The sequence below is a fragment of the Trichomycterus rosablanca genome, chromosome 22, assembly GCF_030014385.1.
Source record: "Trichomycterus rosablanca isolate fTriRos1 chromosome 22, fTriRos1.hap1, whole genome shotgun sequence".
Classification (NCBI taxonomy): domain Eukaryota; kingdom Metazoa; phylum Chordata; class Actinopteri; order Siluriformes; family Trichomycteridae; genus Trichomycterus; species Trichomycterus rosablanca.
Window position 1 is genome coordinate 5,538,283 of NC_086009.1, and position 13,847 is coordinate 5,552,129.

A 13,847-nucleotide genomic window follows, 5' to 3' on the forward strand; every position below is an offset into this window, starting at 1 on the left:
TGGACGCTCACATTTAAAGCAGAAACAACCTCTGCAGGTTCGAGCTAAAAAATGGAAAAAAACATTGATCAACACATTTTTATTAACACACTTTCTTTCAGCTTTTTTTTCGTAAGTAGGGATCGCCACAATGCTTGTCTTTAATCTGGTCTGTCTCTACAAGTTTATGAATAGATGTATAGTCCACGTTGTAGATTTAATGAACAATATGTGTGAAAAGTATTAATAACATAGTTCATAACTAGCAATAACGTAGTTATTGAAAATGTCATAAGGCACTTGGTTATTATTGCGTGAATTAGATATTCTGTAATATGTAGATCATTTCTACAAATAAAAACAATTATATATTGTATTTAAGGTCTGAAAAATACAAGAAATGCTATAAAATTATTTGAGCCAAAGGAGCCGACTCCTACTGATGAGCTGAGCCAATGACTCACTGAAAAGAGTCGAAACGCCTCTAACAACTTCCTGCAGTTCTGCGTACTGTTACACATACACGCACGCGCGCACGCTCGTTCTGAAAAGGCACAGCTGGTGCGTACAGTTGCTTTGTAGTGCACTTAATACGTCACAGTCAATATATCACATGACACCCTACGAAGTGCACCTAGATAGGGTGTATGAAGGCGTTTCGCATACAGCCACACTGAACGATTGACTACCGAAGTTTTACAGTACAACGCCACAATCTGATTGAAAAATGAACCCTAATCAGACTGATACTGATACAATACAAACTGATCCAATTAATCATTGATTAATTAATGTTTAAATTTAAAATAACACAAGTCATAGAGAACAAAGTCTGTACTTTGCCTTGTACTTTACTTTATCAATTGCACAACTGATATTACAGCCTTATTTTGGGAATGTAAGTAAAAAACATATTCTAAATTGTGACCTGGTTTAAAAACAGCTAATCTGCAAGGTAGCTGCTGAGTCCTTTTAACAAACAAGCTCTCCAGAAGCCAGGCAGGAAGCAGATAAGTATCACTTGACGTGCACAGTTATCATGCTTGTCTGGTTCACAAAAAGCCACTGTTGTGTTTCCACAATGACAGTATTGAATAATGTAGCCTCTGTTAAAAAGTTAAGCTGCTGGACAAAAACGGCTTGTTAATTCCTGCAAAACACCCACTGACCTGCGTAACAAATACATGTGAAAAACCTTTTAAACAAAACGTTCTTAGATTACAACCTAAGGTCATGCATCTGATATCACACCCATTTCAACGTCAGGCTTAAATGCAATATAAATCTGTTAATGCAAATGCCATGTAAATGGTGACATATGAAACATTAAATGAGCTTTGTACTCTTTGGAAACAAAGCTTTTTACATTTCTAACTTGCATTTTCCATTTGTACTAGAGTTGATGTGATGTGAGGAATGCTTGTGAATTAAATGATGTAACACATTGATTTTAATACATTTTATGGTCAAGACACAACTAGTTTAAAGCTGTTAGTTTCCAAAATGCTATTATAGTTATGCTATTATATGCTGTTATATCTGATAGCAGCACTGTTGTTTTACCAAAGTGGATTATTCCATGTTCTGGCTTCTAAGTAACGGTAAAGGTCTTCTCAACGTTGGCAAAAACTTTAATCATGAATGAAGTTATTTGTTGTTTAGCATACACGTTGGTCAGGTTGTAAAGAAGAATGACAATTTAGGTCAATTCCGGGCCTGTCATTTTATCTGCTAAAAAGAATAAAATGAAAGGTTGGAAATAAATATGATTACAGAAAGGTAAAACAGACCCAACCATTTTAAGAATTATTTCTTAAATGAAAGATTAAACCAAAGGACAAATTAGTGTTTTGGTCATGCTAACTGCTGTTGCTAAAAAACAATATATCCAAGGGCTGTTCTATAGCATGCTATAAAGTGACTAACACCAGTAATGCAAATAAGTGAGCTTTATCTAAGCAAATCTGAGTGAACTAAATCTTCTCAGTCCTATCACACTGTGGACCTGGCCTTGTTAGCAGTGCACACATGTATGCAGCTATTTGAGGAATGTTTTTTTTTCCCTGTATTGTTTTCCAGGGTCAAATAGTTTGTCGTTTTCTGGAATGTGATTAGACTAGCGTGGGAAAACCCTACTGTTAAATTTGTTCACACCTCCAAGATAAAATTATCATCTACGTATAAAAAACAAATAACATAACTCACAGTCACCCAAAAATAGGACAGAGTAAACACTGATTTAGGCAAAACGTTAGCCTCTAAAGCCCTTGTATTAAAATAAATCTGGCACTTATTTTTAATAAGCTGAGTCTGTTACTGTTTGTAGTACATTCAAGTATTTTCGTTCTGGCAACAGTTCATTGGCTAAATGGTTTGATCTAAAATGCTGTACTGCTGTTGTGTCAACGGTGTACTAAATAGTGATTTGGAGCTTTGTTTTCTGCAGCTTTCACACTCGGTGGGCAAAAACACACTCTTGTGGTAATTTTAAAAATTGCACCCAGACTGCAGTCTCAGATTCAGAAGTAGTCTGGTAATTCAGATGCAGGACCACCACTGAGATCCAGCTTCAAATCTCACCTGTGCTGTCAATCGGCCAGGCACCTACACAGACCTGATTGGTCATGTCTTTGCCAAAGCCCTGCAATGGATCGGTGCTCTGTCCAGGGGATTCTTGCCTTGCATTTAGTGTTTCCCAGAAACCAGACCACGACCCTGCCCAGGATAAAGCAGTTGATGATAATAAAATGTTTTTTTAATTTTTTAATTTAATTTTGTGGCTGCTCTCATATTCAAGAGGATCATTTAGTGGATCATTTTCGCCTGCATATCTGATTTGGCACAGTTTTTGGCAAGAGATCTCACTGAAAAGTGCACATCCCAGTGGATAGGAAATGCCAGACCCAGCACTAGACCTGACAATACTGAAACTTGACCTGGCATTCTTGCCATCTGACCTCGTATTATACCTAATTACAAAAAGATTTGATTTGTTTATAAGAAGATTATAAAAATTTTTATGTAGCACAACCTCGAACAGACATTAAGCTTTTAAACAACCCGTAATGGTTATATAAAATGAATATAAAAGCAAAAAATGAAGGAAACAGCTATGGTAGTACAAGTTCATTTTTTTTATCTTACACTTTTGTTTTAAATGACATAACGATTAGGTAAGGTAAAGTCATTATATAATACTTTTTCAAAACAAGGATAATTACTCACACAAGTGCACTATATGCAATAGTAAAAAAAAATACAAACACCCACAGGGGTGCAGATGAGACATGCATCTCAGCTGGGTCAATCTCATCCATAACTATAACAAATGATGCTATGAATTGGCACCATAATACAAGCATGGAAACCCAAACAGGCGCTATAATTATCGGAGTAATTGCCTCATTGCTCTTTGTTTGCAGACATCTCCATTTGCTAAGGGGGGTAATTCAGCTATGATAAATGTGCACTGTGCTAACATAGGGGAAGATGTTGGCAACACAACCAATCCAGTCCCCCCAGCAACAATAGAAATGGCTATAGAAATGACCTACCAGAGGATTTCTTTTAAAAATAATGAATTATGTTAATTTAATGTGCATCTGATGGTTTGAAGCCTTTGGCCGGATGTTGGCAGTAAGTTATTCTATTTGCTATATTTATGGGACAACACTGATTGACTCATAGTCACAAGTTGAAGTAATGAAATGAAAGTGCTGTGTTGTGACAAATATGTTTACTTCCCTTAAATATTTTATTAAGTTCTTAAACGTTTTACCTCTATTTACAAAACAAAAATTCTAATGATCATCACCTGCTACGTTTTTAAAACTGACTTGTTAGTCTATAACAGGTTATAACAGTCTTTAACAACTTAAGCTCAGCTATTTCTTTGTTTTATTTTTTTAATTTTACATCAATACTGGCGGGACATTTTAAGCATATCTGAATCAACCCCCCCCCCTTCCCACCAGTGTATATTGTGATTACAGCCTTGTCACAAAGACACATCACAACTTCCCTGCCAAAATCACACACCACCACATGCAGACCACAATCTACTGTTATGTCTCACTGTTTGTGGGCCACTCTTTTTTGTGACCTTCCTGTGTGATTTTGTTGTGAAAATGCAGACATTATCTGCGTTTAACAAATAATGGGCAGAAATCAGCACCAATTGTTTTTGTAAATCTGTTTTCCATTTATAAAGCAGAAAAGACCTAATACAGGATAATAAAAGATTTACTTATTAAGATAACCGGCAAGGCAGAAGGCAGTAATACCCTGGACAGGACACCAAACCATCAGTCATACCACCCCTCAGACATAGCCAATCAGGTCTGTGTAAATGCAAGGCTGGCTGATAGCACAGCTGAGATTTTGAACCTGAATCTCAGCGATGGTGGGATAGAGACCACTGAGCAACCCTAGTCTGTTATACATTGTTGTTTCTAAAATAATATTTCAGTTTGACTGGTCACAATTAAACAGACCTCTAGCAGCAGACATTTCGTCCAGCTCTAATAGAGGAAGTTTTTACATTTTAAGGAAATAAAGTAATATAAAAGCAATAACAACAGCTCTTCACAAAGCTCTGTTAAAACAAAAATATGATAAAAGGTCTCTGATTTAAAAACTGACAACTTTTCATCTCACTTACCTGGAGGTGTGTTTAGTACTGTTGAACACAGGAAAGCCTGCAGGCTGGACATGCATAGATCACTTACGGTCCCCATCACTTTAGTCTATTAGACACTCTTCTAAAGCCCCAAATCTGTCACCACACGTGACTTCTGTCCTTCAGTTTCAAACGAATGAGTCAGAAGTCAGTTCAGCTGCCATTATTATGAACATTTGGTGGTCTGCTCCAAACTTGCTCCTCTTTAGGTCCTCATGTCCCTGTGTGTCAGTGAGTAGGATGCATGTGTGAGTGTGAGAGAAAGTGAATGTTTGGTCCCAGTATGTTTGTCAGAAACAATTTTCCGCAATCTCGCAATTACAGCCTTCCTGTATTTGCACAAGATCTTAAACTGGAAGCTGTTTGTTCCTCTTTCTTTAATGCTGCCTGACTCGTCTCTCTCTCTCCCTCTTTTATTTTATCGTACTGTAGTAACCATATCCAATTCTTAAAATGGGAAAGAAAGTGCAGGTACTCCGCTTATTCACAGTATTAAGTATTACATTCTGAATTAACATAACCATGGAGAAAACTGGGCACTGGGCACAAGGCAGGGATACTCTGGACAGGGCCTCAATCCATCACAGGGCTTTGGCCATCACACCCGTAGACGTAGCCAATTATGTCTGTGTGGACGCCCAGCCTCCCTGGGGTTTAGGAGTTGAACTTATCTAGCGAGCTACATATATTAAATAAGTTGCTCAATAGAACTAATTAATTTTGCTGTTTGTGCTTCACCTTTTCTATTGTTCTGAAATTGTAATATTAATAATAATAATAAGAAGAAAAAGATGTATGGCTTTAGATAAATAAGAATGTAATAAGAATATATTTCTAACTATTTATTACATTTATTTTATCTTATTACTATTTATTTATATTTGATGTCTGTGGCCAAAACCAATTACAAACAGAAGGAATTTATTATAAACATTCATTTTCTATACTTGCAAATGTGAATCTGCATAAAATTCAAAATTATTCCACAACATCTATTCTTGGAAAACACATCCATGTGTGGTCCCATATTTATTCAGTGTCTTCTGTGATTGTGGAATACCAAATGCTCTAATTATTATTAAATAGTACAATTTGACTACTATACTTTTATCTTTTTTTTCCACAGGTTCCAAACTGCTGCTTTAAACATTCAACCATTTAATAAATAGTAATGACATACAATGACACACATGCACTGTAGCAATCAGGCAGCATCATGGAAAGTAAAAAGGGCACATCTGCACAAAAAGTAACACCACAGTCATTTTACTGACTGCCACTGACTTTGCACTTCCACGTGTACTTCCTATTTCAATGTATAGTTAAACTTTTCAGTATGCACTTCCACTGTTTAGAGCTGACCTTTTGTAACTCTTAAAGTGTACTAAGTAAAGTTTAAATAAGCCTTAATCAGGACATTAAAGGAATGTGTGTTTTTATTTAGGTAGTCAGATGTTCAAGCCCACAATTTAATATATAAGCAACAAAATCAAATTAAGTGCCCTGTCCACACGAGAATTAAAGAATGCTTAAAGAAAATCTCCTCCAGAGCTTAGACAAACTCACAATGAGGTAAAAGTTCACCTTTCAACAAGACAATGACACAAAAGTGACTTTGGGACAGGTCCCTGAATGTCCTTAAGTGGCCCAGCCCTTTCAAGAATCTGAGCTCAAGAGGATTTACCACAAAGAGTGGAATAAACTGCCCAAATCTAGGTGTGCAAAGTTTGTAAAGAGTTATACTCGCTATAACTTAGCGGTTAAGGTACTGGACTAGTAAGCATAAAGTTGCTGGTTCAAACCCCACCACTGCCAGGTTGCCACTGTTGGGCCCTTGAGCAAGGCCCTTAACCCTTAATTGCTTGAACTGTATACTGTAAGTTGCTTTGGATAAAAGTGTCTGCTAAATGTCATAAATGTAAATTCTTTAAAAGCTGCTGCCAAATGGGCTTCTACGAAGTAATGAATAAAGAGTGTGATACTTTTGTGAATAATTGTAATTTTGACATGTTTTTACTATGTAATTACGAATGATTAAGAGTAGACTGATGAATAAAAATCACAATTACATCCATTCAAAATCAAATTCATAACACAATTGTGTCAAACGTCACAGGGTCTGAATACTTTCCGAATTCACTGTATACATTTAACTAATTGTTGCTTTTCAAGGTAAATACTACTTAAAATATATACATGATTATATAATTGTGGTATTAATTTAATAGAATAAAGTAAAAATATTGTCACCAGAACAGACAATGTATTACAATTTGGAAAACCATGAGAGGTACAGTATATATAAACTGGGCTAAAGCCACAACCCACACAATGCTAGAATACTGCCCTCTCGTGGTCACCAAATGTAACAGTATAAGCAGGAGATCATAAAACGGAGTACACTCACTGAGCACTTTATTAGGTACATCTGTTATGTAATTAAGTGGGATGGTGTGGGAGTGCATGGATGTTACGCTTCAAGATAAACATAAAACATAAAAACATATCAGGATAAATGATTTTGTAATGTGCAAGAAATGCAACTTTAAAATGCTTTAAGATGCTTGTCTTCCTAGGGACTTAAAGAATAGGTCAAATTAAGACATGCTCCTGGATCAAAAAGTCTGCGGCACATAGTAAAAGTTAACTATTGCTTTCAGTCATTTGGGGACTTTCGCATACAGCATTTGGGTTTGTAGGCTAGTCCTAATTCTTATATGGGGATCTACAGGAGGACTGTATATGGAGCTAAGCAGTGGGGTGAAGTGTCACTGACATTACCTCTTGTACAAAAGTTTACAGCATGGTCTATTTTAATCCAACAATTTAGTCATTTCCAGACAAGGGCATCAAAAATTATGATTGGCAGACAAATGATGTTCTGGTTGCATCCTAAACCACATCCTGTGTCATGTGTAGTGCACTAATTAGACACACTATTCTGTGTAGTAATGTGTGATTTGTGACACTGCTGTTGTAACTCACTTCTCCATCAGACTGACTTGGTCCTACCCTAATAAGACATTGGTGAGACTAAATCAAGCATGTGCTACTAGTAGAGATCAATATGATAGAAGTTGCCATATACTAAAGGTAACTAAATAGGAAAAACAAAACCTTCTGTTCTGATGGAAACACCTACTCAGGATCTCTACTTCACAAATTGTTAGCAAGTACACAGTGCATGTGTGGGTGTGTGAGAGACTGAGAAAGCAGCAGGGTAGAGAATCACTGAAACAGAAAATAAACTGGCTTAAACTGAGCAGCTGAACGCTTTAATTGCCTCTTATTCCATGTTTTAAACCTGTTTAAACCTGATCTGTGCTGTGCATGATGTGGGTGAACACCTTATTTTGATTGAACCTAGAAAACAATGATTCATCATTAAATAATAACACGTTTCACTTTGTGTGTGGATAAATGGGTAAAAGAGCAAATATACCAAAACACAAAAAGTATACAAAAAGTTAAGGGGTCTGAACACTTTCTAAATTGACTGTACATATGCATTTAGTGCACTAACTACGATCTAAGTTGAAAGACAACTTATTTGCTTCTACAGAAACTAGCTGTAAAAATGTGTATATGAAACAACCTAGAAGTAGCAGAATAGCAAATTTTTTATAAACGTTTTTATTAAAATGCTCATTTGGCTCAGTTCTGAAGCCACAGATTTCTCCCAGTTTGAACAGGAGCCTGGTTTTATGTGGCTAAAATGGCCCGAATGGCCTCTGAGTGATCAGACAATAACTACTTTTAATGTCAGTTTTAATTTACCTTTATCACTTTCAGGTGAGCCATTTCTTTAACAGCCAATGACAGAAGACAGGCTCAGAAAACTGGACAGCCCGAGGGGGAGCATGCTCAGTATCAAGCTAACCTGATTAGGACTTGCATTTCAAAGCTTAATGTTTTAATGCTGGTAATGGAGAGCCATCTCAGTCTGATACAGGCACAAATGTCTAGAAAACATTTAGAGGAGATATGGACACAGGAAGCCAAATATCCGCTCTTGCGCTCTGTGAGGCTGATAAACAGCTAATATTAACCAAGGTTTCTCCTGCTATTGTGAGTTTTACCCAGGCTAGCTATGTTGTTTTCTCACACACTTAAATAAAACATTAGATTTCTTAGGTAAATACTTTATCATTACTAAGAATTAATTAATATTTGTGTACAAAAACAAATAAGTACACATAACTAGACTAATGCTATTTTAATTCATATAAGTAAATGAAATTACTTGGTGGGCCTTTTTATAAAAAGAAGCTATGTCTATGTCTATATCTGAGATGTATAGTGAACACTGCACAGTTCAAAGCATGGAGTTTGGCTTACATTTTGGCTGGGAACAAAGCTTTACTAGGTCAGAACCAAACTTCCTTTTACAAGTGTATCATGCTCTAATGAAGGTAAAGCTCAAAATCACGGCAACCAGGTGATGCAGTAAGATGTTAACCTGAACGTTAAGTCTTAATGGTGCCACGTCCCTTATGTGCTTTACAGGCACATTTGGCAATACCGAAAGAAGTGAATCAAATGGTAAGTCTATTTCTACAACACCCATTTTAGAGATATGGTGTGTTTACCAAAGTTTGAATGTATGTTTTGTTTGAATTATGGATTAATGTTCTCTAGCAGTAACCTGGTGGTTTTGGAAAGTCCGTAAGTGTATTTGCAATCATTTTCAGTGCTATTTACAGTTCACTTTTGCTTACTGTCACATTTTCTCAGATGACCTCGGAACACTACAGGGACAGTAACCAGATACAAGCTTTGTCACTCTGGAACTGTGCAGCAACCACACCCAGCAGTTTAATTACTTTTATTTTAACTTTTAAACATGTTTAAAACAGGCAGTTTTGTAAGATATTTGTTGGGAAAAAAAACAATATCTATGTTCTTCCTTTTTCTGCATCTTTCACTGTCTGTTTTTTGCACAAGACCGCCACCCACATGCATGAAGAGCAAACACTGCTTTATATTCAATTTGAAGTCATTGATCTAATTTGTGGGACATTAGTTGCAAACTTAAGGTTTGTGACAGATGATCTCCTGCAGTGGAGTCATCCCATAACCACAGCTCTATTCTGAGCTACATCATGCACTTAGCAAGCTGACCAATGAATAATTAAAAATGTGTCTCTCTATCCTGACAGGCAGAGGTAGTGCTGTATCTCCAGTGAGAGTGCATCATCCCAAAACTGGCACTTTATCTACAGTAATCTCATTTCACAGTAAACACTCAGGACAAAACAAAAAATCAAAATCAATTTTCCCCTTCCAATCTGATTCCAAGTTCATCATCTTAGTTTTGGTCGACATTTAGTGTTTTCATTCTTAAATCCTTACAAACAAAACAGACTCAATGTAAGCAAGTAAGCAGACATGATAACTGTGTGCTTTAGGATAGTTTGGCACTCAAGTTATAGTAAATGACCTGTGTTATGTCAATCAAAATTACATAATTCAAAACATATGTCACGGGATCTTAATATATGTTCAGTTCAATGGAAATCTCTTTTGTACCTTGTATGGCACAATAATATCTCTAACTGTTCTGACTGAATAATTGAAGTACACAGTTTGTCTAGAAACTTGAACTCTGTAAAAAGTTTACTGAATAGAACAAACATAATAGAACTTACACATACAGAACACCTAATATTTGGTTGCTTTTCACCTTGATTATCTGTTTTAATAGACAATAACAGGCTTTTAGCCATTAAAAACACTAACTGGCTTTTTGAGAAGTAATAAAATCCAAGCAAGTTCTAACACAAACGTTTCAATTCAGTCCACATATTCGTCAGAGGTCAGGACTTTGCTTCATAATGTTTAATTTTAACTTGATTTCCATTCCAAAACCATGGATGTGTTTGTATAATGTGCTAGAACACAATACTACACACAAAATCCAGGAAATTTAAGGTATTTTTTCAGCAATGTGCAGGTTCCACTGGCAGCAAAGCATCCCAAAAGCATAATACTGCCAGCACCATGCATGACATATAGTAGGTATAGAGCTGTTAGGTTTAAGTTTCTTCCCTTAAATATAACAGAACACTTGATGCCCTTCGGAAAATCTAAACATCCTAACATCCTAAGGCTTGCAAGTCCATTGCAAGTGTCAGAAAACCTTTGACTTCAGCAGTTCAATTTATAGTTAGAAGGGCACAAGGGTTCTAGACACAATGGTACTGGTCCCTGTGGACCCCACACTAATGATTTGATATTAACACTTGGACATAGTTTGAGTTAGAAAAGTGCATTTCCATTATCTTACACAGTATAGCTGTACTTTAATCAAAATTTTATTACTGAACACATTTAAGACAGATTTGAGAGTGCATGCAGTATTCAGTCATTAATACATTTTTGATCAGTCATTACATAAAATAGAATGTGGTGTTTTGATTGAAGAACTGAAATTTCTATACAATGCTGATTTGCCACAATAATCAGGATTATAAAAATGCGTGGTACTGAGATTATGCCATAGAACTGGAACCTAGAAATTGCTCGATGCACAATCAGACCAGGATTGCGCAGTGTTTATAATTAATTCATTTCTTCTAAGCCCACATTGCTCATTTATTACACCGTCCATCCGAACTTATTAGGAGTCACGCAGTCCCAGTGGATTAATCCTGATCCAGCAGCCTGCCGATCACCAATGCACCAACCACAGGCTTAGTATAAATCACGCTCTCTTACCTTGGCGCTCCGACTGCATTCCTGTTGTGGAAATCTGTTGATCATGCACTACTAATGTTTCCCGACTACTGATCCGTTCCTCTCTCCACACCGGCAATGTGGAGTTTAATGATCTTCATCACTTCTGATCATAGCTGGGTGTGGATCACTAAGAGTCGATTCTTCAAATTAAATTCTTTCGAGTTAGGAGTCGACTCCACAATAGATTCATTTCCTCGGACAAACACAGATAAATGACGACGTATAAATATTCTGCTTGTTTACATAACGTAAAAGTACGGAGCCCCTAAGGTGACATCCCCTTAAAAAAATGCGTGGCCACGCCTTATTAACTCGTGGGAACGAGTTAATTAAGTCGTGGCCACCACTTAGTAAGGAGTGGGAATGAGATCATGGCCATGACTTCAAAAGGTTGAAACAGTTGAATATGTATGATTTGTGTAAGCTGTGAAAATAAAAGGATCTTGTTACCACACCTTACTAAGTGGTGACCACGACTTAACTATCTCGTTCCCACACCGTATTAAGTCGTGGCCACGATTTAATTATCTCGTTCCCACAAGTTAATAAGGCTTGGCCACGCATTATTTTTTTTTGGGGATGTCACCTAAGCTAAAAACACCCACAGATTTAAAATATTCAACAAAACAGCAACAGTTTTGTCATAAAAGCTATGGTTATCCAATACGTTTAAACTATCTTGTGTCTTGTCAGGTTTGTCGAAATTCCTCCACATTCACAATATGAATCATAATATTCATAACATTATGTTATTTACTCATTTCTGTTGTACTGCTTTTTACAGATTCTTCGTCGCTGTGTCGTGTTAAGTTTACTAAATAAATATTTTCCTTTGCTGTTGACTTCCATCGAGTGCTTTCTACTGTAATCGGAACAGGTGAGTCCAAAAGTTCCGTATCGAGCGGCACTGCTTATACGGCTTTTATGGTCGCTTAATTCAGTCATTCAATAATGATTTAATTCAGCTTCTTTTTTCCATAGAATGTCTTCACCAGGGAAGTGCTCACATGTAAAGTGGAATAAGGCCTTTATCACAGCAGCTTAATGAACCGAATGCACCTCAGTTGTCTGGGCATGAGTCAGTCTCGACAGTAGGGGTGGGCGGATCGATCCAAATATAGATTATATCGATACTTTAGTTTAACTTTTTCATCGCTACATTCAGTACGTTTCTCTGGTTTCATAAGAAAGTAGAGATCATGTGTGTACAGACAGTAGCAGCTCCTCTCATCTTACCTGCTCACCTCGCTCCTCCCCTCCTGCTCTGCTGTTTTGTTGTGGTACCGTCACGTTATTATGTTGTTAAAATCCTAACAGACATCAGTACATTGGTAGGCATTGGAAGATTGTACGTTTTTGAATGCTTTGCTTTGTACATACAGAAATAGGGGCAATTTTATAGACATGAAAGTGAAGTGTAAATTATACGTACGTAAAGTACAAACGCACCTTACGCACTTTGCGCATTCTACGCAGATGAATTGGCGCATGTGTAGTGAGGCTCTCATGCCCCGCGTTTGTGTTTTGATGAATAAGTGCTCTTTTCTTTTGACTTGGTGCTTATGAATGTTAACAGAATAGCATCTATTTTTTTATTTTAAATGAACAAGGACACACAGAGGTCATTATGAAAATTTACATATTTATTCACCCAGCAAACACAACTACGTGGTTTGAGTTAGCCGCTTGGTGGTGATACGCTGTGATGGTAATGTTGTGAGAAAGTAAAGCACCAGGAAACAAGAAGTCTGACCGCTTTAACCATCTGAATTTATCTACAACCCTACTGAGAGCAGCTACTTACAAAAAATTTATGTATTACAATATAAACATGACGAGTTATAAATACAGAGTGCTTCTACAGTAGAAACACTAGCAACTAAGCTAACAACCTTGGATATTAACTCACAGCTGTAATGTCTTTCGTATAGTGTACTGCACACAGAGCACAAGTCTTTATTGTACGTATATCTTTCATAATAATAGTTATGGTGTATGAGTTATTTGGGTTTTAGTATATCAGCTGTAAACTAGTTGGCTAGGCTAGGTATTGACACCTTCACAAGGCTGTTCTAACCTTATTACTAGGGGTGGGCGGATTGATCCAAATATCGATAGTATCGATACTTCAGTTTTACTTTTTCTTCGCTACATTCAGAACGTTTCTCTGGTTTAATCAGAAAGTAGAGATCATGTATGTATGTACAGACTGTAGCAGCTCCTCTCACATCTTACATGCTCACCTCGAACCTCCTCCTGTGGTACCGTCACGTGACACATGTAGCAATGAGAGAGAGATGAGCGAGGTGTGGGGATATTTTCAGAAAAGTGCAAGTGCAACTAACAAAAACCTCAGACTTAGTTCATTATAGTAATAAATGCCATACTCATAAATCATAACACACTGCTCTCCCCTACATAAAAGTAAACAAACTGCTTTTATAGGACAGTG

At 36.8% G+C, this 13,847-nt stretch overlaps 1 protein-coding gene across 2 annotated transcripts in view; it reads right to left on the minus strand.

The window, feature by feature from the left end:
- Positions 1 to 11,444, minus strand: part of cyth1a (cytohesin 1a) — a 36,827-nt gene extending 25,383 nt beyond the window's left edge. Inside the window, exon 1 of one of the 2 annotated variants that reach the window (XM_062985106.1) lies at positions 11,375 to 11,444. In XM_062985106.1, the coding sequence (XP_062841176.1) occupies positions 11,375 to 11,393 (19 nt within the window). In that variant the 5' untranslated portion in view covers positions 11,394 to 11,444. Of the gene's footprint in view, positions 1 to 4,639; positions 4,877 to 11,374 lie in introns of those variants that run through there. The other variant, XM_062985104.1, reaches the window with a different exon arrangement.
- Between the last annotated feature and the right edge of the window lie 2,403 nt (positions 11,445 to 13,847).